This window comes from Sparus aurata, chromosome 23, assembly GCF_900880675.1.
Source record: "Sparus aurata chromosome 23, fSpaAur1.1, whole genome shotgun sequence".
In the NCBI taxonomy this organism is placed as follows: domain Eukaryota; kingdom Metazoa; phylum Chordata; class Actinopteri; order Spariformes; family Sparidae; genus Sparus; species Sparus aurata.
Window position 1 is genome coordinate 14,667,954 of NC_044209.1, and position 27,267 is coordinate 14,695,220.

The 27,267-nt window shown below is 38.3% G+C and overlaps 2 protein-coding genes across 5 annotated transcripts; one reads left to right on the forward strand and one right to left on the reverse strand.

The window, feature by feature from the left end:
- The first annotated feature begins 190 nt into the window (after positions 1-190).
- znf207a (zinc finger protein 207, a) lies at positions 191-8,308 on the forward strand. 4 transcript variants are annotated; one of them, XR_003982645.1, is made up of 13 exons: positions 191-422; positions 738-864; positions 962-1,100; positions 1,193-1,375; positions 1,853-1,928; positions 2,014-2,084; positions 2,241-2,395; positions 2,602-2,694; positions 3,763-3,990; positions 4,206-4,344; positions 5,157-5,344; positions 5,603-5,683; positions 6,256-8,308. XR_003982645.1 is itself a non-coding variant. In XM_030407159.1 (12 exons), exons 1-11 carry the CDS (start codon positions 382-384, stop codon positions 5,318-5,320), a joined length of 1,416 nt encoding a protein of 471 aa, XP_030263019.1. In that variant the 5' UTR covers positions 191-381; the 3' UTR covers positions 5,321-5,344; positions 5,603-5,934. The 4 variants fall into 4 exon arrangements, 3 of the variants coding, with proteins under 3 accessions (XP_030263019.1, XP_030263018.1, XP_030263022.1); XM_030407159.1 differs by lacking the exon at positions 6,256-8,308 and having other exon boundaries at positions 5,603-5,934; XM_030407158.1 differs by lacking the exon at positions 6,256-8,308 and having other exon boundaries at positions 193-422; positions 5,157-5,934.
- A 3,253-nt stretch (positions 8,309-11,561) lies between these two features.
- LOC115575262 (sterile alpha motif domain-containing protein 9-like) lies at positions 11,562-21,625 on the reverse strand. Its single transcript, XM_030407157.1, has 7 exons — positions 21,575-21,625; positions 19,297-19,371; positions 17,796-17,859; positions 17,672-17,710; positions 16,998-17,063; positions 16,473-16,580; positions 11,562-15,497 (listed from the first exon to the last, which is right to left on the reverse strand). The coding sequence occupies exons 4-7, from the start codon at positions 17,694-17,696 to the stop codon at positions 11,698-11,700; spliced, it is 3,999 nt and encodes a 1,332-aa protein (XP_030263017.1). The 5' UTR covers positions 17,697-17,710; positions 17,796-17,859; positions 19,297-19,371; positions 21,575-21,625; the 3' UTR covers positions 11,562-11,697.
- Positions 21,626-27,267: the final 5,642 nt, after the last annotated feature.

The window sequence follows — 27,267 nt, forward strand, 5'->3', positions numbered from 1 at the left end:
CTAAATTAAATTGCTTATTGAACTTATTAATTTACCACCGAATTGTGGATCTATGTGCCGTTAGACTTGTAACGTTAGCCAGAGCTGGGTGACTGAAAAGTACATTGCAAATATAGTCGTGGCACGGTTAGCTGTGGACGTCAATTTACTTGTAGTTAATCAAACATATTTAAGGGTTATAATATAAGTAATGGTCCAAAATACGATTGTTTGCTTAACAACTAAACGTTGTGGACCACCAGAGGGCACCCGAGGCAGCAGACTCTTGCGGGACGTACTGACGCCATCTTCAGTTGCTTCATTTCCGCTCTGGTTGGTTTGCTAACACCTGTTTTATTTATCTGGATTAACAGGCGGTAAACTGTCAGTACAGAAATAATAATGGGAAGAAAGAAGAAAAAGCAAATGAAGCCTTGGTGCTGGTATCCTTTTCCACATCTTACCTTTAATGTTATGACGTTATCTAGCATTTATTAATCTGTGTCAGTGGTAGACAGCTTTATCTTCTGTCTACTGAGCTAACGTCAAGTCAACCTGAGCTTCTAATAATAATCAGTGTGTACATGTTTGTAATATGTAGTCCGAATGACTGATCCTGGACTTGCTTTTGATGTTGGAATGACTACTCTGACAGGATATTAAACGGAGGCGATGTCGGTCTTTGATGTCCTGTGATGTGTGGTTATTATTCGCAAGGTGGTTTTCCAGTCAAAGAGTTTCCTAAACCGTAATTTCAGGTACTGTAACAGAGATTTCGATGATGAAAAGATTCTCATTCAGCATCAGAAGGCCAAACATTTCAAGTGCCACATCTGTCATAAAAAGCTCTACACTGGCCCTGGGCTTGCGATCCACTGTATGCAGGTGAGGAAAGAATAATGCAGACCATCTCAATGAAATTTAACCCATATCAATTGTTATGTATACTGAAAATTACCTTATTGTTTCTCATCCATCACAGGTACACAAAGAGACCATTGATGGAGTTCCTAATGCAATACCTGGAAGGACAGATATTGAGCTGGAAATATATGGCATGGAGGGTATTCCCGAAAAAGACATGGAAGAGAGAAGAAGAGTGCTAGAACAAAAGAACCAAGGTATTTGCACCAAAAGAAATGATTAAGCACTGTATTTTACAGTCTTTTTATGGTCTATTCTAGAGACTTACTGTGCTACTCATTTTTATCAGAGACTCAAAAGAAGAAGCAGAACCAGGACGATTCTGATGAGTACGATGACGAAGACGAGCCTGGTCCCTCCTTCCAGCAGCCTGCTGCAGGTCAACCCCAGGCAGGCTACATCCCTTCTATGTCCCAGCCTGGCATGCCACCCGGATCCGGTGCTCCAGGGATACCGCCGGGCAGCTACTCAGGTGGGAAACATAACTTGAATTGGAATTAGTCAACTATTCAGGTAATCCTAAATAACACTGAGTAAGTATCATGCTGTATTTTTACAGTATACAAAGGGTGATTATATAGCTATTCTAATTATATTCCTGCACATGTTACACGTTACACAACTGAGGAAGCAGTCCCATGTTTCTTATTTTTTCTAGTATTTAACCTAAAACCTGATGCTGACATGGTGCTGTATTTTCTTTCCCTCCCTGCTCTTCTTCTGGCTATTCAGACATCTAATTCAGACATTAGAGTTTTATAAGCACATCTTCGTTCACAATTCAATTCCCTTCACTCACTAAATTTTACCCCCCAAAAAATAAATGCTATTTATTCAGCTATTTTCAGATTGAAGTATAGGTTGGTTCATGTTGAAATAGGAACATTGATCAAGATGTCAGCAGAAGCATAACATAATTCCTATCAACAATTTTTTTGTTTTGTTTTAGGAATTCCCCCAATGCTGCCTGGTGTGCCACCAATGATGCCAGGAATGCCACCTGTTCTGCCAGGAATGCCTCCAGGGTAAGCATTAAAGATGATTAAAGATTTAATATTAATCCCATCCTATTTGTTTTTAATATATTAACCAAGGACATTCTCCTTATAGGATGATACCGATGGGTGGGATGTTGCCTCCAGGTCCAGGGATGCCTCCAATGATGGCAGGTGTGCCACCGGGTAATGTCAGCACTCACTTCCACATCACTACCTTGATGTGTATTACTAATTTAAAATGACAATTTTCTAAATTAAAGTTTGTCAATATGGTGAAACACCACTGTGGTGACTTCTCACTTGTTCCTTGGTATAATGAATTTGTTCTGTTTGTGACAGGCATGCCTCCCCCTGTGGCCCATCGTCCAGGCATCACACACATGGCTCAGGTGCCCCCTGCTGCGAACATGCTGACAAGACCTGCTGTTCCTGCTGCAACTGTCCCCTCAGCTCAGCCTGATGTCACAAAACCTCTTTTCCCGATTGCTGGACAGGTAAAACCTTCATGAAACCTTTTCCGACTTCTTAATCTCCCTCAGCACTCTAACATGGGTAGCAAATTATCTGGGATGTTTGAGTAGCTTTCTCTGTGTAACAGCAGCTGGTATAAAGGAGACTTTAACCACCAATTTCTTTAATGAAATATTTATTTTATTTATTTTATTTATTTCTTATTCTTTACTCTTTTCCTGTGCTGCAGATGGGTAACCGTGTTGCAAGTACAAGTGCAGGCTCATCAAGTGCAGACTCTCAGTCTGCTTCCCCTAAAGCTTTGTTTCCTACTGCATCACAAGTACGCAGCTCTATGCCTGCTCTACTCTGGCAACCTGCAGCTTTACAATTGGCATGCACACAATTGTGTATAGTTTGCCTGTGGTGCAGTTATTCTATTTCATTTGCCAATGCTACTATCGCAAGAAATCTTAACAGAGTGGGTGAAAAATACCTGAAAATTATTTTTTTTATATTAAGCACATGCCTTTGTCTGTTTTATGTTTGCTGCACATCTGCATTTATAGAATATGGCTGGAAAAAATTGCTTTATCACCTCAACAATGTAAAAAATGGAGAGCTGTGCAGATTTGTAAAGTGGGCTTCTTATTTCTGAACTTCTGTACAACAAAGTAGCACAGCATGCTCTTTTGGATTTGTTTTCTTGCAGGCTGGACAAAATAGGTTTCAGTCATACTTTAAAAGGTTATTCTGTTCTATTATTGATATGCGGTGAATATGTATAGATTTGAACAGCACAGCATACAGCATGTCCCCCTCACTTTTGGGGTTTAGTTTGATTTATTTCCAAATAAACACTAAACCTAAATGTTTTTTTTTTACCCATTATCTTCATACTTTCCAAAATTTAGAAGATGTTTCAACTATTTCTGTGTGCTCAGAGCAATTTGCTTTACCAGCAGCAGTGAGTGAAATGAAGGCTTTAAGACCAGGGTTTCACCTTTTAGGCTACATGAAGGCTTCTGCTGTAACTTCTGGTTGGTGGAGGAGGACCTGATATAAGTTTAGGTTAAATCACCTTGTTTCTTCAGTAAATTATTGAAAGACATGTTTTTGTATAATTTAAATATATTTTCTCACTTCTTTAGGCCTCAATAGATAATAAAGCACAGCACAATCTCAGCACATAAAGGCTTAATGACTCCTTAGCTACCACTAAGGGTACAAACAGAGTCCAGTCCATCTTAAGCCTGTATTGAAACAGTCATTTTAATGCCAAGCTTTAAATAGCCTAAGTATAAACTTCAATAATGGGAGTAACCTTAAAGTATGATTGAAAGTGTCCCCCGTTTGAAAGATAAATGCTGTTCAGCAGAGTCTCTAATGTGTTTCCTCTTTCCCCCCTCAGAGTCAGCAGACAGTGTCAGGGTCCCCCCACCCTCCCCCCTCTACTTCCTCTGATCCCTCAAAGCCCACATTCCCAGCCTACACTCAGGCCACCGTAGCTGTGGTCAGCCCTAACTCTGGCAGTAGTACAGTCTCCAAACCTCCCTCTACTGTGACCAGTAAGCCTGCCACCCTCACCACCTCCAGTGCAACCAGTAAGTTGATCCACCCTGATGAGGATATCTCACTGGTGAGTAGTCCAGCTACAATTATCTTGATTTATAGTTTTTTCAGTAAGTAGCATTTTGGGGAAAAAAAGGCTCATTAATCATAGCCACAGTCATTAAATGGCATTTTTTATGTATATATGAAAGTGGTTTATTAATTTTACTGTTTATTACTTCTGGTTGAGATACAGAATTTCAGTCTGAAATCACTTGTCCTTGTTTGCTTTGTGTCCTGTAGGAGGAGTTGCGGGCACAGTTGCCCAGGTACCAGCGCAGTGTTCCCCGCCAAGCCCAGAGCACCGCTACAGCACCGTCAATGGGTCCCGTGGGTGGCATGATCTCTCCTCAGCAGCCTGGCATGAGGCATCCTCTACCTGGTATATGCAATGTGCTAGTAGCTCAGATAAAAACATTCCATTTTACACATTTTCTTTGTCTAATAACCAAAGCAGTTTATTATTAGCTGTTGCAGCGTACAAAACTAGAACTGAAGTGTCATAATTATATATCATTAATTATCATTATTTATTCATTATTATTACCCTTTCTTTATAAATGCTATAATTTACCATGGAATTATGGTTCAAATTGTACAGATTTGTACCGATAAATATGACATTCCCATCTGCCTCAGATGTACTTTGTGTTTAGTGCTAATTAGCAATACTACCAGGCTAACATGCCTGACTAAGATGGTGAGCATTATTCGTGCTTAGCATCAGCATGTTGGCATAGTCGTTTTGAGTATGTGAACATGCACTTGACATTTAGCTCGAGGCACCCCTGTGCCTCATGCTGCGTTCATAGCATAGCATAGCATAGCAGAGTTAGCATGATTACACACTCGATGTCAATGTTATAGTTGCAGTTACGACTTAAAAATGCATAAATCAAAGTTTGTCATGTAATTCAATCTACATTTTTTGAATATAGTGTTGTATTGTCAATGCAGAGTACTTTAATCGTCACACAACTAATTCTGTAATCATTGAACTGTCTTGATGACAAGAACGCTCATAAAGATGGAAATGTTTCAGATCTCTGCTGTATGACATGAATAACTTGGGTCTAACAGACCTGCCTGCATGGCTGTGGACTCTTACTAGCTATAAAACATTGTGGCTTTCACTGTATAACAAGACTGATTTTTGGAGGTAAAAAACAAAACAACCAACCTGTGTTCTCTCAGGCCAGTATGGTGGTCCACCCCAGGGGATGCCAGGTTACATGCCAGGAGGGATGCCTCCGTACGGACAGGCCCCTCCTGTGGTTCCCCCAGGGTTCCAGGGAGCCCCTCCGAGGCCACCCATGGGTATGAGGCCCCCTGTCATGTCTCCTGGAGGCCGCTACTGAAGCCTGCCTTCCCCTCTTCAATAGGTTTGGACACTCAACCCTTTTCTAATGTCCTCAGCTGCTAGTAGACAAACCATTATTGGTATTCTAGTACGACGACGTACTGTTTATTCTACCACTGAGCTATGAGGAAGAGACACTGAATAAACGGCAAACAAAAGAGCTATAAACGCATCACAGAACGCATGGGAAATATTTACACTGTATTTAATCAAGACTATGAACTGTTGTTTCAAACCATCTCTGTTCTGTGGCTTTTTTTCCTTCTCATGTTTCATTTAGGTGTATAGAAGTGTAGTAGATATGGTTCGTAGTGTTGTGAAGGCGCTGGAGTTACATGGGCAGTACCCACCCTTTATCAAGGCAAGTTTTATGTAAATACATTTCTGTTCTAAGCTTAACAGTGAGGCCTTCACAGCACATAGTGCTGTTGGACTTTGTGTCCCCAACTTTGTTTGGTGAGGGCTTCAATTAACTGTTTATTCATTCATGCTCATGTTTTGTGTTCATAGTTTTGATGGGTAAATACTCCATCTACCTGAAATTGGTGAAGCACTAAATGAAATGGTATATGTATTGTTGTAAAACTGTATTACAATAAACTGTGGTAAAAATGTAAGACTCTTCTTTGCGGGACATTAGTGGGAAAAGAGACGTCACAGCAGGTTTGTAAAACTACACGATGACTGTGCTTCTGTTGTCTTGAAGATAAACATCAGCAGAAATGTGCATCTGTGCTTTTAAGTTTTTGTTCAGTTTAAATTGAAAATGTTGGTAAATGTCTTATTTTTTGCTAGAAGATTTTTTCTTATTGATGCTCTGTACATGGCACTGTCAGGCCTGTCATTGACGCACTGAGTGCATTGTACAGCTGCATAACTTCCGGGTGGCTGGTGGCTGTAGTGCTAAAACTCAGATTTCTCTTCTCCCTGTAGCGATGCCATGGGGGACTGGCTGAGGCCCTGTCTCAGTGTAGCCCTGTTTCAGCCTGAGGCAAGTCTCACCATTTTCTGTCTTCTCATTCATTACCAGGGGCCCTCACAGCTTACACGCTGTTGGATCTCGATGTCCCCAAACTTGCAGCAAGTTTGGTGAAGGCCCTTGTTTGTGTTGTTGCGTTTAGGCACCATTTTGTTCAGCCATGTAATCTCAGTAAATTATATTCTTTCTTGTTAATCTCTTATGTGCCATTGAACCTCAATTATTAATTGAGAGCATCAGGAAGCTCTGTTTTCATTCAATAACATATTTTACTAAAAGTCTAGAGCTATTAAATGGAACTATGTCCCTTTACAAGCTTTTGTTAAGTATTCCTACCCTCCACAGCTGTCTGAAATATATTAATGGCTTCTGGTCAAGAGCCACACATAGACACCATTACCAGTCTGTCACCTACAGCCATATATATATATATATATATATATATAAATACATTCAATGTTTGTTGAGAGGTTTGTGATGAAGAAATGACTTTTCATATGCTTGTAAATGGCTTTACCACTTAATCCTGTTTGTTTTATCAGCTTTCCTCACTTGATCATTTGAATTTAACTACTTACATGACGGAGAATCTCTACCAGTCACAGGTTAGTTAAAGCTGTAAGTACCACTGCTGTAATTGTAATTCCTGTTGACCTGTCTTTTGTGTACACCAGAGATGTGAACTCTGTCATCTCGAGTCACTATTTTAATGACTTGCAACTTTACTCGACAGAAAATAAACAACTTTAGACCTGACTTGGACTTGGAAGCTTAAGACGTGACCTGACTTGACTTGAGACATGATGACACAAGTGACTTGTCTTTGTACATTTTGTTTTCAGATTAATATTTTGTTGATTGGCAGTCGGAATTTCAGTTTATAAAAGTGATGAGGAAAGAATATTTTGTGAATGAGAAGTATTTCATTGTATTTCTTTCACAGACTCCCAAAAAAAAGTAAATTCATTGTTATACTTTATGAACTGGTTGTATAATTGGTGAAAAATATTATTTTTTGACAGGTACTAATGCCTTGTTCTCTTTATAAAGACTGGATACTCCAGGTAAGATGAAAGTTTCTTGTGGAGGGACTTGACTAAACTCAACTTGTGATTTGACTGGAACAGACTGCCCAAGAAAAATTACTTATTTGGACTAACTGAATTTAGTCACATGTCTGGTGTGCACACATAATGAGTTATTGATGATTGTCATCTAAAGGTCCTCTTTAAAAAGACAAAAAATAGCCCACAACACTTCTTAAGCATCTCACACTAATGACAGTCAATGATTCAGTGGTCTCATGGAATAACTGTCAAATAAATTACAGTGAGTACTTGAGTGTGCAACAAATTTCTATCCTCTAGTTCGGGTTATCGTGATCAGTATTTAAACAGTTTTTGGTTGTTTTAAAGTACTGACTTAATGCTTTACACATTTACGCTGGTAAGTATGGGCTCATTATTATTTATCCAGTAAATATTAAGCAGTTGTTTGCTTTAACTCTGCTGTGTAACAGATTATTGGACAATGATAATATGGTGTAATATATTATCACACACTAAATGTTTACAAAGATTTTACCAGCTGAAAAAAGATTTCACACATTTTCCCCAGGTCGTAGTTATTTAATTCCTTGTCTGAGAATATGATTTTACTAGGACCAGTTAGAGGCTTCATTTCTGTGCGAATGTATGAATGTCTACTGTTTTTCCTTAAATAACCCAGTATGTAAACTTTAATGTGTGTGTTTTTTTTTGGCTTCCCTCAACATTGTCTAAATCCCTAAAATCCGCCAGTGAGATCAGACATTTAAGTTTAAAAAATACTCTGTATTTCCTTCCATTTATTAAAGGAGCAAATTAGTGGAAGGTAGTCTTATCAAATTCAGTATTTACCCTATGATCATATTGTAATAATATAGTATAATATGGTATAAGTAATTTAACTCAAGGAAAGTGCTTCTGAAAACCCTTGGTCGCTGAAATAAAATTTTAATTGAAAGACTGAAGTGTTATGTTTTTTTTATGCATATTCTAAACACTATTCTCATCTACAGGAACCTGAAACAGTTTTTTTTAAGTATGATTTTGACAGACTGGGCCTCCGGTCACTGAAGGCATTCTTATATTTGAAACATGGCATTTAGGCATGTTGATATTTAAAGGCTGTCTAATGTTCAATGCAAAATAAGTACTATGAAACCATCATGAAATTGTCTGCTTTTTATTATACACAAACAGACAGACTTTCTATTAATGAATTAATGAACAGTTCACTTACACTTCTCAGATCATTCAAAAAACATGAATATTGAATATTAATTAAAATAACAAGAGATTCATGCTATCAAATATGGTTTACACCAAGATTTACATGGCATAGGTTCTGCACAACAACTGTTATACCTCTAACTTAATATTAAAGTCTTACATTTGAAACAGTCATTAAAATGTCTACTTTTTATTATACACAGACATGAGGCAGACTTTATACATACTGGTACAATTCAATTGAACTTTTCAGAACTTTTCAACATTGCAAGTATTACATTTTAATTAAAAAAGAAAATACAAAATGCTTGCGACATTCAAAGTTTCAAATACGTTTTACAACAAGATTTATGTAGCTAATGTTCTGCATAACAACTTTATAACTTCTAAATACCTTTTATCTTCAAATCTCACATTTGAAACCATGAAATTGTCTGCTTTTCATTATACACAAACATGAGGCAGACTCTCGGTCTACTAGTACAATTCATTTACACCTCTCAAACAAGTTTTAAGTATTAATAAAGAAAGAAAATACAAAATGCTTGTGATTCATGTTAATATGGTTCACATCAAGATTTATATGGCAGATGTTCTGCACAACAACTGTTTAACCTCTAATTACTGTCATCTTAAAATCTTGCATCATGAAACTGTCTGCTTTTTATTATTTACAAACATGAGGCAGACTCTATGTCCACTGGTAGAATTTAACCACACTTCTCAGATCATTCAAACCCCTAACCCTAATGTAAAAAGCTATTAAACTTAAAACAGTAAGGTTCAAAATTATTCAAAATCTTAAAACTACTAATAAAAATACTTCCATTATATCATCAGGGGCCTTTAGTCTTTGTTAACATAATTTGATAGATCAGGGGCCGTATTCCTAAAGATTCTTAGTGCAAAGAGTTGCTCCTAGTGGCCAAATTCTAAGAAAATTCTTAGAATCATGATGTTTTCATGCCTCATGAATTTCCCCTAAAAGTGAAGAGTAGATCCTAGTAAAGATAAAAGCTATTCCTAAAGAATCCTAGCTCTTAAGAGAGCTCCTAAGGTGAGATCTGTTAAGAGCAGGGAAGAGGACTTTTAAGCGGCTTAGGAGTTCCCTGAGCAGAGGACAAAATGGCGGACGGAAGAGGCAGGAGAGATATTCTTCAAACACTGGATGACAGTGAATTAATGAAACGCTACAGATTGGATTGTGCAGGAATCATGTTTGTGGTTGATCTCATTAGAGATGGACTTACTTCTTCAACCCAACGCCACAATGCAACACCACCCGAAATGAAAGTCATCACAACACTGCTTCTTATAGGCCGGTCAGCAATCACAGACATTGATGAAAGCTGAGTCATTTTACCCTCATTAATACCAAATTGAGTTGAAATGTTGAAAGTTGAAAGTGCAAAAAATTACCAGCATGGCAATTAATATAAGCAAATAAATATAACTGTCACTATGTGAATACTGTGTTAGTGGGCCTACGTTTTCACACATTTTGTAGGAACATTTTAAAGTATAGCTTACTATTCATTTAACAGATATTTTCTTTTATGTGAAATATTATTTACAATTACACAGTCTTCACAAGATTAGATTCTATGATTAAGTTTATCGATTTGAGGGTCCATCCTTTGCCCATTATTACCAAAAGTATATTTTTTATCTAGCTTTTAGGATCAACCAATCACAGCTTTTGAAATGATGACTCATACCTAGCAACGGGGTAGACCACACCTCCTCACTAAGATAGGAGTTTCTGTCCATTCCTTGCTCAGAGTTCTCTGAGAATGTTCTGGAATCACTCCTAAGCTAAGAGTCCTTGCTAGGAATTTTTAGGTTAAATTAGGAGCTCTCTGAGAGGATTCTCAGAATCTTTAGGAATACAGGCCCAGATGATCTTCTTTATTTCAGTTTCTTACTGCTAGATCCGCAAGTAATGCTATATGAGAATTGTTTCCCTGTGAAAGCTTCACCTGGATGCATCCTATATTCAGTATAGCAGTGCATAGTTGAAAGCAGTCTAATCTATTTAAAATCTCTTTTGATGTACTTTTCCAAACAAATTCCTGTTTCCTTTGAGGGACAGAGGAAGACAGAACCCGTATCTGTTTTCAGTCACACTTGAAAATAAATCTCCAGAATTTTAATGTCTTCAGATTTGTATTAGTGCCCTATATGAAAAAGGAGCGGTCTGCCTACGCCTTTTGTAGCTCAAGATTACACAATCACTGCAGTGTAGCACAGATATTTGCACATTTATATTTGGGACATTATTCTACTGCTTTGATGTCATAGGCAAGTACTCCATCAAATGAAAAGCCCAGGTAGAAGGTGACCCTTTCATTTCCATCAGGTAAGGAGGCAGAATATCGAGGAAAGACCCTTATCTTGCTGTCTCTGGATCCACCACTCACAAACAAGTTTCCATTTTCTGTCCATCCTTCGACACGTTGCAGTAGCTGCATAACTTCCCTGGTTTTCCATACTTCCCCTCCAAGCCATTTCAGTTTTCTTTCACTTAGAGGTCCTTTGATATGCTTTTCGATGGCAGTTCTATGGACAATCTTGTTGAGACCTTTTGCCTTTGCCAGAAAGAAGTGGATCATGATTTTGCTTTTCCTCTGAGAAACATCTTGGCTTTTTTGCCAGCAGAGTTTCTGAAGTGCATCAAGGGCTGATAAAAGGATCTCTGTATTAGCAGAACTAGGCTCATTGCCAGTCTCAGGCCAAAACAGAAGGGAGAGAAGGAAGAGAGCACTTGCTGTTGACATGTTTCTCCCCTGTGTAATAAATCTCTGGCTGAGATCTTGAAGCTTTTCAAGTGACAAGAGCTTTGAGGATCCGGGTAGAGTACAGTTAAGAGCTATCTGGCAAATGATGAAGTTTGAAAGTTCTCTCTGATCCAAGCACTTTCTTGTCAGGTTTTCTGGGTACATGGCGATTATTTTCTCAAGTTTTTTTCCTGCCCTCTTTGTGTTCTTGTCATAAAGCAATGAGAGGATGGACGTAAAATTTCCTCCACCAAGCTTTGTTATCTTCATCTGTCTTTGGAATGGAGAAGACTTCTCAGCTGGACCAGCCGTGTCAGTACTGTTGTTTTCAGCTGCTTGGTCACTGTCATCCGATGTTTCGCAAAAAAAATGTGGCATATACAGCAGTTTTCCTTGTCAGCCATTCTCTAGGATTGTATACTTGTTCAGGATCCCTTGCATCAAGTTCCTCATCCTCTTCGCTAATGTCAGTTTGAAAGTAGATTAGGTTTTCAGAAATGTACTCATGTGCGTGATCCAGGCTCTTTTGTAATCCTTTCAACTGCTGATGAAACTTCTTCCACGGTTCTTTGACCTCTTCTGGTATGTAGTCTGTTAGCAAGTACTTCAACAACTCTGATTTTCCAGTAATGTTCATAAAAACATCCACACTTGAAAGGAACTTCAGCAGCCTGCAGCCAACGTCTACTTCCCCCTGGTACGAACTGTTCAGGCTGACTGTCTCTTTCTTTGTTGTTTTCTCTGAGGCCCGAAAGGCAGAAATCCCTTTTAGTGCAGTGCTTATGATTTCACTTGCCCTCTCAGGGGAAGGTTCTTTTTCCTCAAGTGTGTCAAACAAGTGGTAAAACCACCACTTGTAAACTTGTCCCAAGGTGTCAAGGACAAATGTATCATATGGAAGAATAGCTTTTGCTTCCTCTGCCCATTCTAGGGCCTCTTCAAATCTCAAATGTGTGTAAAGCAGTCGGGCAAGCTGTTGTGCCACATACGCATCTTTTCCCAAAGCTATGTGAGCAGTTTTCATGAGTTCAACAGCCTTCTGAAGACCATCTCTTTCTGTGATGACATGCTCAGTAAGGGGTGAAAAAGCTGAGTCTACTGGATCCCCTCTGCTCTTTTTGTTGCGTCTGATGAAAAGAGCTCTGATGAACATCAGGAAGTCATCACGGCCGAACCTATGATTGATAAGTACTTTGTCATTGATGAGATCCATGGCAATATCATTCTGTGGAGTATTTGCAGACAGCTGACTCAGAATTTCCTTCGCCACCAGTGGATGAATAATTCGTATAGATGAGATGTGTGTTGAAGCTTCTCTAAGGTGGATGAAGAGAAGCTTAGCTGCATCACTGAGATGATTCACAAATGCATGATTCCGCGTTTTGTCATGGGTGGTTATGCCAAGAGATGCCTCGCAGTGTGATACAGATATGTATGAGTCTCCAACGTAGGAATTCAAGAGAGCCACAAATCTTAAAAGGCGAGTGCCTGGTGATGAATGATCAATATCACTTAGAGTGTTTTTCACAAAATCCTGAATGTAACTTGGCTGAAACCCTTCACTCATCAATACAAATGTGAGGATGTATTTTTCGTCGATCTGAAGTTTGAGTTCCTCACATTTTTTGGAGAACAATGGCTTCTCTGCATCTTTGAGCTCATGTGTGACTGCCACTGTTTGAGATGGTGATGCTCTGCACATTCTTTCTGGATCATTGGACCTGTTGCAGATGAGGAGGATAAAGCACAGCACAGAGGAACTAATTTTTTTGGTCGTAATGACATTTCCAAGCTCCCATCTGAGATCATCTATGTAATCTGCTTTGCGGTCTTCCAAGAGCAGGAGCACTGGCAGACAGTTGTTTTTGTCTCTCTCGTCATGTTCTCTCAGTTTCACTGCGTGCTCACACACGGTTGTGATTTCCTTACTCTGTTTGACAACTGCACATCGTACTTTTTCTTTCCAGCACCAGAGGATCTGTCGTGCAACTGTACTTCCACCACTCCCAGGATGATGATATATGTTCACACTCTCAATGGGACGTATGGCTTTGGCACAATTTGCTATACGGTCCAGGATTTTGCTTGCGTCTTTATAGGCATCCCTCTTTATGATGTTTCCACACATTTGTTTGTCAGCAAGCCAGAAATTGATCCAGTCTATCTTTCCACCTCCATAGAAATACATCTCAATCTGTTTGATTTCGTCCTCACTCATGATTTCCACATTTGTTTCATTACACTGGTCAATACTGATGATTTCCAAAGAATCTAGCATTGCCTCTTCAACTGTCTTTATGAAGCATTCTCCTCCGTTGTAGACTGGCAATGTCCTTTCGGGTTGATTCTTTAAGAGCTGAATGCTTTGAACTGTGGCATCCACATGAGTCAGTGGCATTTCAACAATGCTTATGTTGTGGAGTTCAGACATTTCACAAGACACCTGAGCAAGACTTGACCACTTTTTGTAGTTTTCCTTTGACTCTGATATGACTGCCAAATAATCATGTCCACTCATCTCAGCATAGAATGCGTGGAATGTCTCAACAAGTGGCTGCTCAACATCAGACATGAGCAGGAAGAGCACAACATATGAACTTCTGGGAAGAATTTGATTGCAGATGAGACGCACCCCGTTTATCAGTTTCTTCTTTTTAGTTTTGATCCAGGTTTTTTCATCACAGGTTTCCTCTCCACCGGGGAAGTTTTCTCTTCCATTGCAGAAAATCCAGCTTGTTCTCTCAAAAAGCTTCAAAGAATGAATGAATTCAGCAGTTTTCAGTTCGTCTGTATTTTCATAGTCACCCAGAAAGTGAAGGGTTACAGCCTTCTGCTCCTTATATTTACCACAAAGACCAGATGTCTTTGAGTCGGGGTCAAAATCAAACACACAGAATAGATTCATGTCAAGCAAGAATTGTATGCTGTCGAGATGCTGTGGCTGAAATTTGTTGGTCACTACTATGTAATGAAGAGAGTTGTCCATATGTGTTTTCCCACATGTTAAGAGGATGCAGAGTTTCCTTTTTTGATCCTCTCTGCAGTCAACAGCTGTTTGATTGCTGGAAGATTCTGCCTCTTCTCTCTGTTCGTCTTTCTCACTCAGTTGTTGAATGAAACAAACAAACTCATCATCATCATCAGGAATGCTTCGTGTGTTAGCGCCTACTCTGCGATAAGGAACTTTCTTTTCATAGATTACTTTTTTTCTCTCCTCAGAGAATTTGGGGATACCAACTCTGTATAGCTTATTTTTAACAATGGTTGCTGTTGGAACAATATCATATTCAATGACACATGTTTTCACTGTATTCTCAGTAGCTTTCTTGTCAACGACCTCAATGAATCTGGGGTTCCTTATGCACTTCCTGGCATCTATTTTTTGATTTGAGTCTTTGAAACAGCTTTCAATGTAGTCTAGTGCATCAACAAAATCCTCTCGCCTCCTGTCAGGGACTCCAACAATTTCACCATGCTGATGGGTGCCGCTTATTTTATCCATTATCCCAAAATGAATTGTCCCATTGGTTCGCATATTCATGCATGCACATGCAAATCTTAACACCTCATATGCAACTTTTGATTTTAGCCTTGTTGAGTCTAGTTTGTGTGCATTCTCGAGGGACTTGTATTCATGACATGGAAGAATCAGGTTTTCAGTTCCAGTCTCAGGAGGCAGCACATTGTGTTTGACATATCTGCAGTTTTTACTTTGCTGGTCAAAGTTTGCATAGTCACAGACAGATAAAGTTTCTCCTGTAGAAGTTGAGGTTTTTTTGCATTCTATAGGTCTATCTTCCTTCTCTGCACTGTCAGAAGGTTTTTTAGAAGGGGTTGGATGGTCCTGTTCTAGATGCACCTTTTCTTTTGTCTTATTTCTACTTTTACCACTTAAATCCCTTCCTTTCTTCAGTTTGTTTGGTTCTGGCATTAAAAGTTCATCTCTTTTCTTGAGCAGATGTTCGATTTGGCCACCTTTCATTTCAATTGTTGTGCTGAGGTAGTTCCTCTGTAGAGAAGTGAGAACTGGTCCTGTCACCTCCTCCTCCTCCAGTTTTACGATGTACTTCTCTTTTATTCCAATGCTTCTCAACCAGGAGCTGACATGAGACTCTGTCCATCTGTCACAGGGCAGGTGTTGCCACCCTGTTGAACAAATGTTTTTAAATCAAGTGTCATTAACAAGAGGGGTTCAAATCTTTGACCATTTCACTGTGAATGTAAGTGTTCTTTCCAATAAATACAACAAAACTAAATTATGTTTTGCCATGAAAATATATGATATACATATTCAATATTTAGATTATTGGCCATGTTAATGTAGGATGTGCTTTTCAAGTTTGTTTTATTGGATAATGCTTTAATTGATGGGTGTTTTGCTTAAGATTTGTCCATGGTTCTGTCCTGCTTTTGGGCTGTTGGAGTTGCACTGTGCAAGTTAAAATAAAGTGCATGCCAAAAAGCAACCAAGGCTTTATTTGCGATTGAATATGAGTCAAACCTTTGTGTAAATGCATAATTATGAAGAAAGAGGCACTTTTAAGATTTACCGTAGTTTTGTTTTTGGGCAAGCAAATTTTCAAAGAAGGTTTTTGAACTACTCACATTCGCAGTAGCACCTCCAACGGTGAGTAGTTCAAAAACCTTCTTTTTAGTAAACTCTGTGTACACAAACAGTTTTCTCAATGCCCGTGTTCATGTGTAGAGACCCTGGTGATACTACAAGCAAAGTTTCATGTTGTGTCGAGCCTTCTTAGTGTTTTGAAAATAGCGATTTTGATCTTAGCGTCAGAGTGCCCCTGCATCCCATTGAAAATTAACTTGCCCGAAAATGAAATTACCGTAAATCTTAGTGCCTCTTTCGTCGTAATTATACTTTTACATGAAGGTTTGACTCATATTCCACCGCAAATAAAGCCTTTTTCTGACTGTAGTTGGTAGACTTTGTTTTGTTGGAAAATCTCTTTAAGCATAAAGTTTGGATAATCCGTAATCATGGCCGGCCCTTGAAATCTGGAGGCCCTAAGCAGGATACGTTTTGGGCGTCCTGCTTTGCCATGAATATACTGTTTAGTATTCATAGAACCAGATACTGTATGCAATTACATATAGATAACTTACCAGCTGTTGAGCTGTCCTCAGTAGCTGAACCAGGAGTTGCAGTGGAGTCATCCCCAGCTGCCAGAGGGGCTGAAGATGTGTCAGCTTGATTTTGGCATGATGATGGGCCTAATGGAAATAAAAACAAACATTTGTTGTGATTAATGAAGGAAAAAATGGGGAGTGCTGCACAGGATCAATGCAAAAGACCCTTACTATCCAACAGACCTACAAAAATAGTGCTAAGTGATGGGTGGCAGTCTAGAATGATCCGAGTGTCTGAAACACGTTGGCAGTTTCCATGTTTAAAAAAAGAATTTTTAAATGTATTATCAGAGTTTTTTGTCAGTAAGTCTGACAGTCGGTGTTTAATTTTTATCCAATTTGTTGAGATTATTTGTTTTTATTAATCTTGAAGTCTGTTACTTTAAATAATTATCTTTATAAGTTATTATATATCATCATTATAAGTAAAACCATATGTGAGGTTAATTTTATGTAAACAAAGACATTATTAATTGACCATTGGAAACATTGTTTACTTACCAGCAACATCTGCTGAGGTGTTCTCTAAAGCGGAACTAGAAGTTAGAGTAGAATCATCTCCAGCTGCTGTGTGCGACAAAAAGGTAATATAAGTACAAGAAGACAACACATGAGTTCTGACTTTAAAAGTTATTTTTTATACAAGTATAAGCCGGTTTCACTGTATTGCACACAAAACTATTCAAAAAGAAGGCAGCGGGACACTTTCACTTGCCAGTGCTTTCATCATCCACCACCACCAAAATATTTCAGTGTTGCTCCCTCTGAAAAATGTATTTACTTATTTATTTAATGATTATTGCGAACAGGAAATACTTATACCTTACCTATACAGCTTTAGCTTAGTATGACGTTTTTTAATCCTTACACACTGTTCATATTCTGACCTTCACTGTATGGAGCAAGTCATTTTTTCTGTATAATTATAAACTTACCAAAATTTGAACCACAGTTGTATTTTGCTGCCACAGATATTTTATTGGTCATTTAATAAATAGGTGATTAATCCTTCATGAATGTCCCAGACATTTAAAGAGTTTAATAATCATTATTTTACAGCTCCTGGAGACAGAAACTTGAATTTTTCCTCCATAAATCTTCACTAATTGTTAATGGCACCAAATCAGGCCCTTATTTCTACAACATTAAAGTGAAATGCAAAATCTCATACTCACTTCTCTCTGCAGAGCTGCTTTCCATTTTTATGGATGTTTCTAAGGACAGCAGGAGATTAACTTTTATATTTGTTTCATTGTAACTTGACATGCACATTCATACTAGACCAAATATAACTCTCACCATGTGGAGCACAGGACGGGCGCACCTATATCACTGTTGATCATTTTTCAGTCTTTTGAGGCCTCTGTTGATGACAAAGCAGTGTTGGCACAATTTCACTTCATCTTCATCCTTATGTGATTGAAATTTCAAAAGCAGTTTGTACACACTAAGGTTTGTTTTTCTATATCTGAGGTCAGTTATGTATTTATATCATATTAAGTTTTTAAGTATGGACAGTTTTGTATTTTGTATCGAAAACTCATGCACATGTGTTGTCAAGCTACTGTAACAGTAGGACATGTTACAGGTCATTGTGGCCACCAAACAAATAAATACACCCCTTCATATTAGTATTGTAAGTTATTCAGTGCAATTGTTTTCTAAATGTTATGTTCTAGAAATGATTTAAGTGAGCGTACAGACTAAGTAATTTGTTCTCAGGTTAACTTATTTTAACACTTGGGGGCAGTAGAAACAAGCTAAAGTGCAAGACGTGTGTTTATGTTTGTAAGTAGGAAGATAAGGAGCACGAACTTTAACATGAATACTAATGTTGCTTGTTAACAAACTGTTGCTTTATTTAAAAAATAAAATAAAATGCAGGCAGCCAAATGGTTAATAATGAGCTGAAACTCAGTAATCAGCAGTTTAAGTATTTTTTTGGCCTTATTGAAAGTACAGCTGAAGATGTGACAGGAAACAGGGGGAGAGAGAGAGGGAGTGACACGCAGCGAAGGGACCCGGGCCGGGAGTCGAACCCACGTCCGCCACAGAGCCTCGGCACATGGGGCGCATGCTTTACCAACTGAGCTAACAGCGCTCCAATCCTAGCAAATTTTCATTGTTTGTATTGAAAAATAAAAAGTGGGGTTCACAGAGGATTTTTTTTTAATCACACATTGAACAAGGAATCTAAGGAGGCTTGTTTAAAAGGCTCAATTGTTATGATACCAACAATGTTGTTTTTCATAATCTTGTTTTTTGTTACTGATCTAAAAACACAGAGATGCACTTGTATATTGTGACCTGACTGAACGTTAATCAGAAATCTACTCACACAGAACATTAATTGAGTCAGAACCATTCAGCCAAAGAAATTGGGTATAATGAAAATGGTTTCCTGCAAACACATATACATATAATTTCTATCACAGTTAAATGTCACAAAAAATATAATCACAAGAAAATACCATAAATCAAATTAAGAGAATGGTACTGACCATGAACTTGAAGTATGATTTACAAAGTTCATATTTGTAAAGGTTTGTATTTTCAAGTCTGTCAGATGTTTGTGTGCTGCCTGTCACTCAGCAAGACAGAAGCATGACAAAACAAAGTATTGAAAATATTTACTGTTATGTGGATATTCGTAAAATCTGCCCTATTTACACTGAATTAAATGGTAAATGTCTTAACTATCTTAAAAATAATACTAAAGCATTTTAACCTAATGTATCAATTGATACCCAAACCAGGTGAGATTCAAAGCTTATAACGCCTGTCTAGTATTTGCACTTACCAATATTGTATTCACGTAGGCTTAGAGGACTGTATCCAAAACTCAACCTCCTCCTTCTGTTGAGTCAGTAGTGAGCTTGTACAAAAGAAGAAAGTTTGCTCTTGTTTATTTTATTGTTACGGGTGTGTCTCTAGATATGACCAATAAATGTGTGATCCTGTTATTGACGCTTTTATATGTTGCAGTGAATCAGCAGGGAGCAGTCTTAGTGAACAAGGTCTTTCTCCTGATTTGCTGAGAAAAGGAAAGATTACTTTGAAGTCTGAAATTACGATTCATACATTTTCTTCTCTGGGTTTTGTGGTGAGGGTGAAAATATTTAAAGAGTTCATTATTACAATGTCATTTGAAGTGACTTTCGATGTTAAGTAGGACCAGGGGTGAGCAGCAATTTTAAATGTGGGGGGGTTCTAGGGGTAGCACATTAGCACCGCAAACACCTTTGGCCCCTGTTTCAGTCTCCAAAACTAATGCAAATCATTTCTAGATTTTCTTCACTAGGATATGCAAATAATATTGCATTCTAAATGTACATTATAGCACAATGCTCTTTAACCCAAGATATTCACAAGCAATGACATACCATGGTATTAAGCAATTAATTTATATGTTTTATTAAAGAACAAGTGTGAGTGAAATTGGCAAGAACACTCCCTCTCCTTCTCTCATGTTCACCTCCTCTTCGCTTGTGCTCTCTCCCTTTTCTCTAGTGTTCTCTCCCTCATCTTCTCCATGCTCTCCTTTGTCCTGACTCCTGGACTTCCCTTCCTCATAAACATCCTACTTAAAGAACTCAATATTAATATTTCTGAACATGGAAGTGTTGAAATATTTGATGTAATCTTAGAACAAACCTCTACAACCTTGATTTTGTTTAGGAAACATTCCTTTCTTTTGTTGTTCTTTTATCTGCTTTTTATTAATTATTTTTAGGGCTGTCAAACGATCAGTTTTTTTAATCGCGATTAATCCCATTTTGTCCACAGTTAACTCGCGATTAATCACAAATTAATTGCAATTTTTTTGGCAATTTTTTTTCTGTTCTAAATGTACCTTAATGTATTTTTTTCATGTTCTTAATACTTTTAACAACATAAGAAAGGCTTAGGGTCAGGCAAATATGCTTGCTTAATGAAAATGTTTATTCAACACTTCAAATCATGCGGGAAAATAAAAGGCTCAACAAATATCCCCTCACCCGAAATGGGATCAAAACATGGTGATGTCTGCTTTTGCCACGGTGGGCTATTATCTGCCATGTGTTTGGCTTGCAAATGATATTTGAGACTCGACGAACTTCAATAGTAACTCATTTCATGTTGACAGTACATGCAGATAACTTTTGTCCTATCGACCGAACCATCTGGCAGTGAAAGTGAATTTGCCGTTTATAAGTCCTTTCTCCATTTCCTTTCGCTTTCGCTTTTCAGTCCACCGTGTTTTCCCCGAACCGCCAACCCTGCTTCTTGTTCTTCGGATTCCCTTTTTTTATTCTTCTGCCACCCTCTGGATCAAGACTACAGGTGCCACGACGGCCGTAAATCATATGCACGTTTCTTTTTTTCTTTTTTTAAATACCGAGCGTTAATCGCGCGTTAAAACAATTAACGGCGTTAAGAGGATGTTGCGTTAACGAGTTATTAGCGCGTTAACTTTGACAGCCCTAATTATTTTACATATATTTTGTTGTTCTAATCAGTTTTAACTAATCTTTCATCCTAGCCTTTACTGGATTCTATATTATTTTATTCCTCTTATTATTTAAGATATTAATAGTTTTATTGAATATCATTGTCTTCATTTCTATCTGAGAGCAGTAACAGGGATGAGTTGATGTAGGAGATTTTCTTCATTGAAAAGAAGGTGTTAAGCTCCAACAAATAGCTTTAAGTTACGTAAATGAACATCTACATGGCATTAATGGAAGAATATGAATGTACTACTATAAACTTGAATTAGTGCATTAGATTGAAAACTAGCTTTGTTAAAACTAGCACTTAAATGACAACTTGACTTGAAAAATAAGTCAATCTTCTGCTACCTCTTCCTTTTTGGCATTCCTAACAAAAAGAATAATGATAATGTTGGATAATATCAAAATCAGTGGATGTCTCTTGAAAACTATCTGTCAGTTACCATTAACTTTACCTGGCTTGCATTAACTTTGTTTGCCACCTGGCTTGCTTAATATTAGCTAACATGCCACAAAGCCAACCATAGTTTAGATATTTACAGACAGAATTCTACATTATTAACTAGTTAAATAACCGTTTCATACCTCTGCTCTGTTCGCTGTCTGCAGCAGCGGGTGACTGCAGCTCCGCTAGCATGTAATTGTTTTACTCTCCCGGGCGGCCGGGATTAGTGGGTTTGGTCAAATCGCTGTGATTGGCTTGATGGCTGTCAATCATTGTAGCTTGACCAATGGGGTTTCATGTATGGGGCAGCGCACTATGGTATCGTAGACGTAATATACGTATATTAAGTCTATGTATGGTATGGGGGAGCTACTCAGCGTACTGAGGTGCGCTGCATTTCAGTACGCTGGTACACCGCGAGGGCGGGCAAACGGTTTAATACCTTAGGGAAAAGTGGGGGGGATGAAATCACCTTGTTGTAAAAGTGGGGCTGATGCAACACCCCCATCCCCCAACGGGTGCGATGCCACTGAGTAGGACTAATGTATAGTGGAACTTATTCCAACCTTTTACGGACGGTGACTTTGGCTACAAAAACTAAATTTGGCAGCTAAACACTAAATGAAAAAGTGTGGCATAGGCACAGAAAAAAAGCTGAAATACTAAAAACTCTAAAAATAACTATTTTTGAAACTTTTGGAGTCAATCTTATGATTTCTTTCTTCAGGGCTGTCAGTTTCTATCCAGTGACAGTGTTTCTTAGTTTCATTTCTCTGTAACTGTTCTGGTGTAAACAGCAGAGGCTTGTGGGGAGGAGGGCACAAGTGTGATTTCCACCTAAGCTCCATATTACAGAAAAACAGTACTACTGGACCAGCTGTCCAAAGCCTGTGATGACTACACCTAGCTTACAGCCATGTGCTGTTGTTTCTTTACCTCATGTTACAGTTTTTCTTGATTGCTTTGAAGCAGCAGTCAACTCAAACTCCACATTTTCAAAACTGTTAACACACAGGCCGAAACAGTGGCACTCAGGTCAAAATGACTCATTTTGTTTGCAAAAGGCTCTAACCGTGCCAAAACATTTAAAATATGCAACAAAAGCTAATTTTGCCTTCAAACAACACAACTTGCAAACAAGTGTATGAGCTCTTCCAATCCACCATTACACAGTGGACAACAAAATACAAAATACAGCACTCAGTGCAAATCAGTGCACCATTGCTTGTCATTGTGGCCTATTACTGTCGCAGCTTTCATGCCAGTGCCATTTGTTGTCAAATTTGCCGTCTTGCAAAGAATTGAATCCAGAATCAGAAATGCTCTGATGCATTTTTTGATTCCATTGATTCTTTTTTTCGAACTGTGGCTGAAAACTGAAATACTGTAATTATTACACAAAATACATGGAAACCAAAATAAAATCTATTAGAGTATAAGAAAATAAGAAAGCTGGTATAGTCTCATAGTTCACAAAACATTTCTGCAGCTTCACAGCAAGCATTTTCCTGAACAACTGACCTGTTTTAAAACATAGAAAAGAAGTTACAGTTTTTATTGATTGCTTTGACCTGTTTAAACAAACTGGAATCCACTCGGTTTTCATCATCACTGTCTCAGCAGAGCACAAGACACCTCTTGCAAATGTGTTAACCCTTTCTCATTGGATTGACACATTTTCCCCACCCTTTTGCAGAACAGTTAACACGGATATCATTCAAGCAGTCCAAACTCCATTGTTTTAGATATTTATATACATATATATATATTTTATATCTTTATCTTCTTTTCTATGTTTTAAAACAGTTCAGTTGTTCAGGAAAAAGCTTGCTGTGAAGCTGCAGAAATGTTTTGTGGACTATGAGACTATACCAGCTTTCTTATTTTCTTATACTCTAATAGATTTTATTTTGGTATACATGTATTTTGTGTAATAATTACAGTATTTCAGTTTTCAGCCACAGTTTGAAAAAAAGAATCAATGGAATCAAAAAATGCATCAAAGCATTTTTGATTCTGGATTCAGTTCTTTGCAAGAAGGCAAATTTGACAACAAATGGCACTGGCATGAAAGCTGCGACAGTAATAGGCCACAAGGACAAGCAATGGTGCACCGATTCACACTGAGTGCTGTATTTTGTATTTTGTTGTCTGTGTAATGGTTGATTGGAAGAGCTCATACACTTGTTTGCAAGTTGTGTTGCCATGAGTGCCACTGTTTCGGCCTGTGTGTTAACTATTTTGAAAATGTGGAGTTTGAGTTGACTGCTGCATCAAAGCAATCAATAAAAACTGTAAAGATATAAAATATTACAGTAAGGTATAACAATCTATTACTGTAGAGTATAAGAAATAGCCACTATTGATACTCAGGCTCACCTGTCTTGACGATGGGCCACATGGCCTCATCCACATCACATTCATTATCCTCTCTTGCAATGAACCAAAGGAAAAATCTTCTTGCATGCCATCCAACCTTGACATTCCTTTGCACCTATTTCTCACTCTCATCTGCCTTAGACCTCTTCAATCCATGTTGGCAAAGAACAACACAGCCGCTGCACTTTTTAAGGCCTGCAGACTGATTGCTCATTGAAGATTTGTGTTTAGGAGTGTCAAACAGGTGCTTTAGTGATTTCATACTGATGTAGGTAGTTTCTAATAGTTAGGAACAGATGGTTTTTGTTTGGTTACCATAGCTAAACAATGGAGTTTGGACTGCTTGAATGACATCCGTGTTAACTGTTCTGCAAAAGGGTTGGGAAAATGTGTCAATTCAATGAGAAAGGGTTAACACATTTGCAAGAGGTGTCTTGTCCTCTGCTGAGACAGTGGTGATGAAAACTGAGTGGAACCCAGTTCAAAGCAATCAATAAAAACTGTAACTCTAATAGTCAAAATGGGCCATAGCACTTTCCAGCACACCTCTTCCAATCTGGCAAAAATGTTGGTAGAAAGAAACAGACTTTTTTGGGGGGACTTTCAGGTGTACTTGTGGAAGCTTTTAGCCAGGGGCTTTTGGTGGCTGCATTAGAAAAAATAAATAATTAAAAAAAATTTGTAATATAGCTATAATTGTTTATGCCCTTTTTACTTTCCAGTTAAAAAATGTTTTCAATAGCCTACTAATGTTTCCTTTTTCTGTTCAGGTTTAGTTTTCCGTGCCTGCCGAGTTTTTTATTTTTGAGAATCCATAGGTTAAACTTGAGATTATATTGGAGAATGTTAGTCGATACGATACGGTGACTTAGCTATCTGACCAGATCGAGGGCAAAATGAACAGTCCTGAAAAGTGTCTCCTGCTATGTTCACCATTTTAACTTACAGCTACCTACTGAACGTTAAACTCAAACACAACTCTGCGTTGTACCTCTTGCCATGTGGACTTGAAAGTCGATTAAGCCTGAGAATTTACTACCATCTAGCGGCCACAGAGAGGAACTGCAAGATGACATTTCAAAAGAAAACTGTTTCTAAGTGTAGATTTGCTGTCAGTATTTGCTACTCATCATGGTGTCAGTAACAGTCTAACGAGTTGTGTTAATACCTTTGTTTCTACAAGCTGTTTACTCCACAGTGAAATTCAAACCACTGTCAACCAGTGCAGACGTTAACTTTACCTTCATCACAGCTTTGGCTTAGCTACAATTCAGGCTGTTCTGAGGTTGCAGTTTTGATTCTTATAATACTCAGTGAAGTCTGGACATTGTGGGTTCAAACCATGAGTGGCTCATATGATTTTTAAACCTTATGTCCAAAACAGAGTGAAATCCTTCCAGAAACAAAACTTCATCCCCAACTCGTTAGCTCAGGAAGATAAGGTGCTTCCTTGAAGACTGAAGGTTGTGGGTTCAAACTTTGATTGAGTTTTAAAGGCTGCTGTCCACCTGTCTGATCCAGCAGCTCAGGTGGACACTCTACAGGTAAGAGTTTGATCTCATAAGACTCAGTGACTTTTGAAGTCCAACAATTATAAATAAAATGTAAAAGCACTCAGAAAAGAGATGTGTCAAAAGAGCCTGACTCTTTATGGAGTTACTGCTCAGAAGAACAAGTAAAAACCTCTGAGAGACTCTTTGGTTGTTGCACCCCGTTAGCACAGCGGGGTAAAACCAGGGTGGGAAGTTTTGAGGTCATGGGCTTGAGTCGTGATTGATTTTGTTGTTGAGGTTCAAAAGAGTGAAATGGGAAAGAAACAAAAAGCATCAATCACATCCAGTATCTCAGCCTGATAGAGGCCCTGTTAGCAGTTCTGAGGTTGTGAGTTCGAGTCTTGATCTTCACCAAACTCCTTGATTACTTCAGCTGCAGAGAGCAACATTTCCCTCATGAGCAGCACCTGGTGGCAGAAGAGAGCGAAAAACAGGGTCAAGGGTTGTTCTGTTTGTGAAGTTGAAAACTTCGATATAAATATTTAACTGTGATACACTCCATGACAGAACATTATCTTATTTTATAATGTATAAAATAGCATTTAGTGGTAAAAAAAAAAATAGGAAAGTTGCAGTAGGCCACTATCATAAATATGTAGTTTTTATTACTACTACTACTACTACTATGCTGCATATTCTATCTTGACTTTGAATGGGAGCAGCTAGACGTACAGTTACATACATTGGTAGCTGTAAACACTCATAAAAACATTATAAAAATTAATATGTGGGTTTGGTGCCAACCTGTACACTGAACACATAAAGAGTAGTTAACTCTTTCTCTGAAATGTTTAATCATCAGAGAACGTTGCAGACGTTGTTTTTGGTGCCTATCTGTTTCCCAAATATATTGGTAGGTGTGTGAATGTGTAAATGCCCTCTGATGGGGGGTGCCAGTGTGATTAGCTTAGCTATCAAGAAGGCTACACAAAGCTGGCCTCACCTACAATTGCAGACTTCTTGAGACGATGAGAATAATGGATAGAAGTAAGAGGGAAAATTAGTCTCTTTACATCAGAGATATTAAAACAGCTCTTTCTTAATGTTACAAATATAGATAGTATTGTACTATACCAGTAATCAAGCTAATAGCTGTACATATTGAAAAGGTGACACTGACACATGATGTAATCAACCAATTTAATTAAGTGTACAAGTTCCACCCTGTGTCAGGGCAATGAGTCACAACGATTGTCCAGTTGCAATTTTTATGTAATTATTGTGGCAGTATTACAAAGATTAATAGCAGCCTGAAGTGTTGAGTTGTTTTATTTTGTGCTGTGTTAACTTCATGTATTCTCTTTAGCAGCAATACAGCTGGACTTACAATCACAATGCCCACAATGTTTAAGCCTCTGCAATCATTTGATAACTTCATTTTTTTCCTCAATTGTTCTTTTAATTCGTTTAATAACTCGTAGTTCTCACAGTTGTCACCTGCCCCAATAGATGAGGGCTTAAATCATGACCAAACAGCGTCCTCGGGTGGTCAGAGTGCACAAGTACACCCGTTATTGGTCAAACTTTTAATTTTGAATGCTTTAACCGGAAGTGTTACTATGCTAATGTCTGTAGCTTGAAGCAACGAACGTGCAGATGAAGTTACTCGATGTGACCACAAGAGGGCAGTGCAGTAATTTCTAAATGGAGGTTGATTAGGGCAAACGTTAAAAGGCCCAACAGTCAAACAATGGAGGATGTGAAAAGTTGATTTCTCCGTCTTTGAGGACAGCTGTACCGCAAAGTTATCGGCCCCATTAGCCTCTCACAGCACAATTTGTACAGCATGATTAGCCTAGCTAGCATGAAGGCTACTAAAAACTGGCCTAACTTACAGGTGCATGTCTCATTAGCTGCGTGTAACATTGTATTGTAGCGGTTAAGAAAATGACACTGCTGGA

Coding starts and splice junctions, on each gene's coding strand:
- znf207a (XM_030407159.1), top strand. CDS start 382: ATGGGAAGAAAGAAGAAAAAGCAAATGAAGCCTTGGTGCTG. Junction 423..737: donor CAAATGAAGCCTTGGTGCTG/GTATCCTTTTCC, acceptor CCGTAATTTCAG/GTACTGTAACAGAGATTTCG. Junction 2,396..2,601: donor TTTTCCCGATTGCTGGACAG/GTAAAACCTTCA, acceptor CCTGTGCTGCAG/ATGGGTAACCGTGTTGCAAG.
- LOC115575262 (XM_030407157.1), bottom strand. CDS start 17,696: ATGGAAAGCAGCTCTGCAGAGAGAA. Junction 17,064..17,671: donor AAGCAGCTCTGCAGAGAGAA/GTGAGTATGAGA, acceptor TGTCGCACACAG/CAGCTGGAGATGATTCTACT. Junction 16,581..16,997: donor CACCTCAGCAGATGTTGCTG/GTAAGTAAACAA, acceptor TATTTCCATTAG/GCCCATCATCATGCCAAAAT.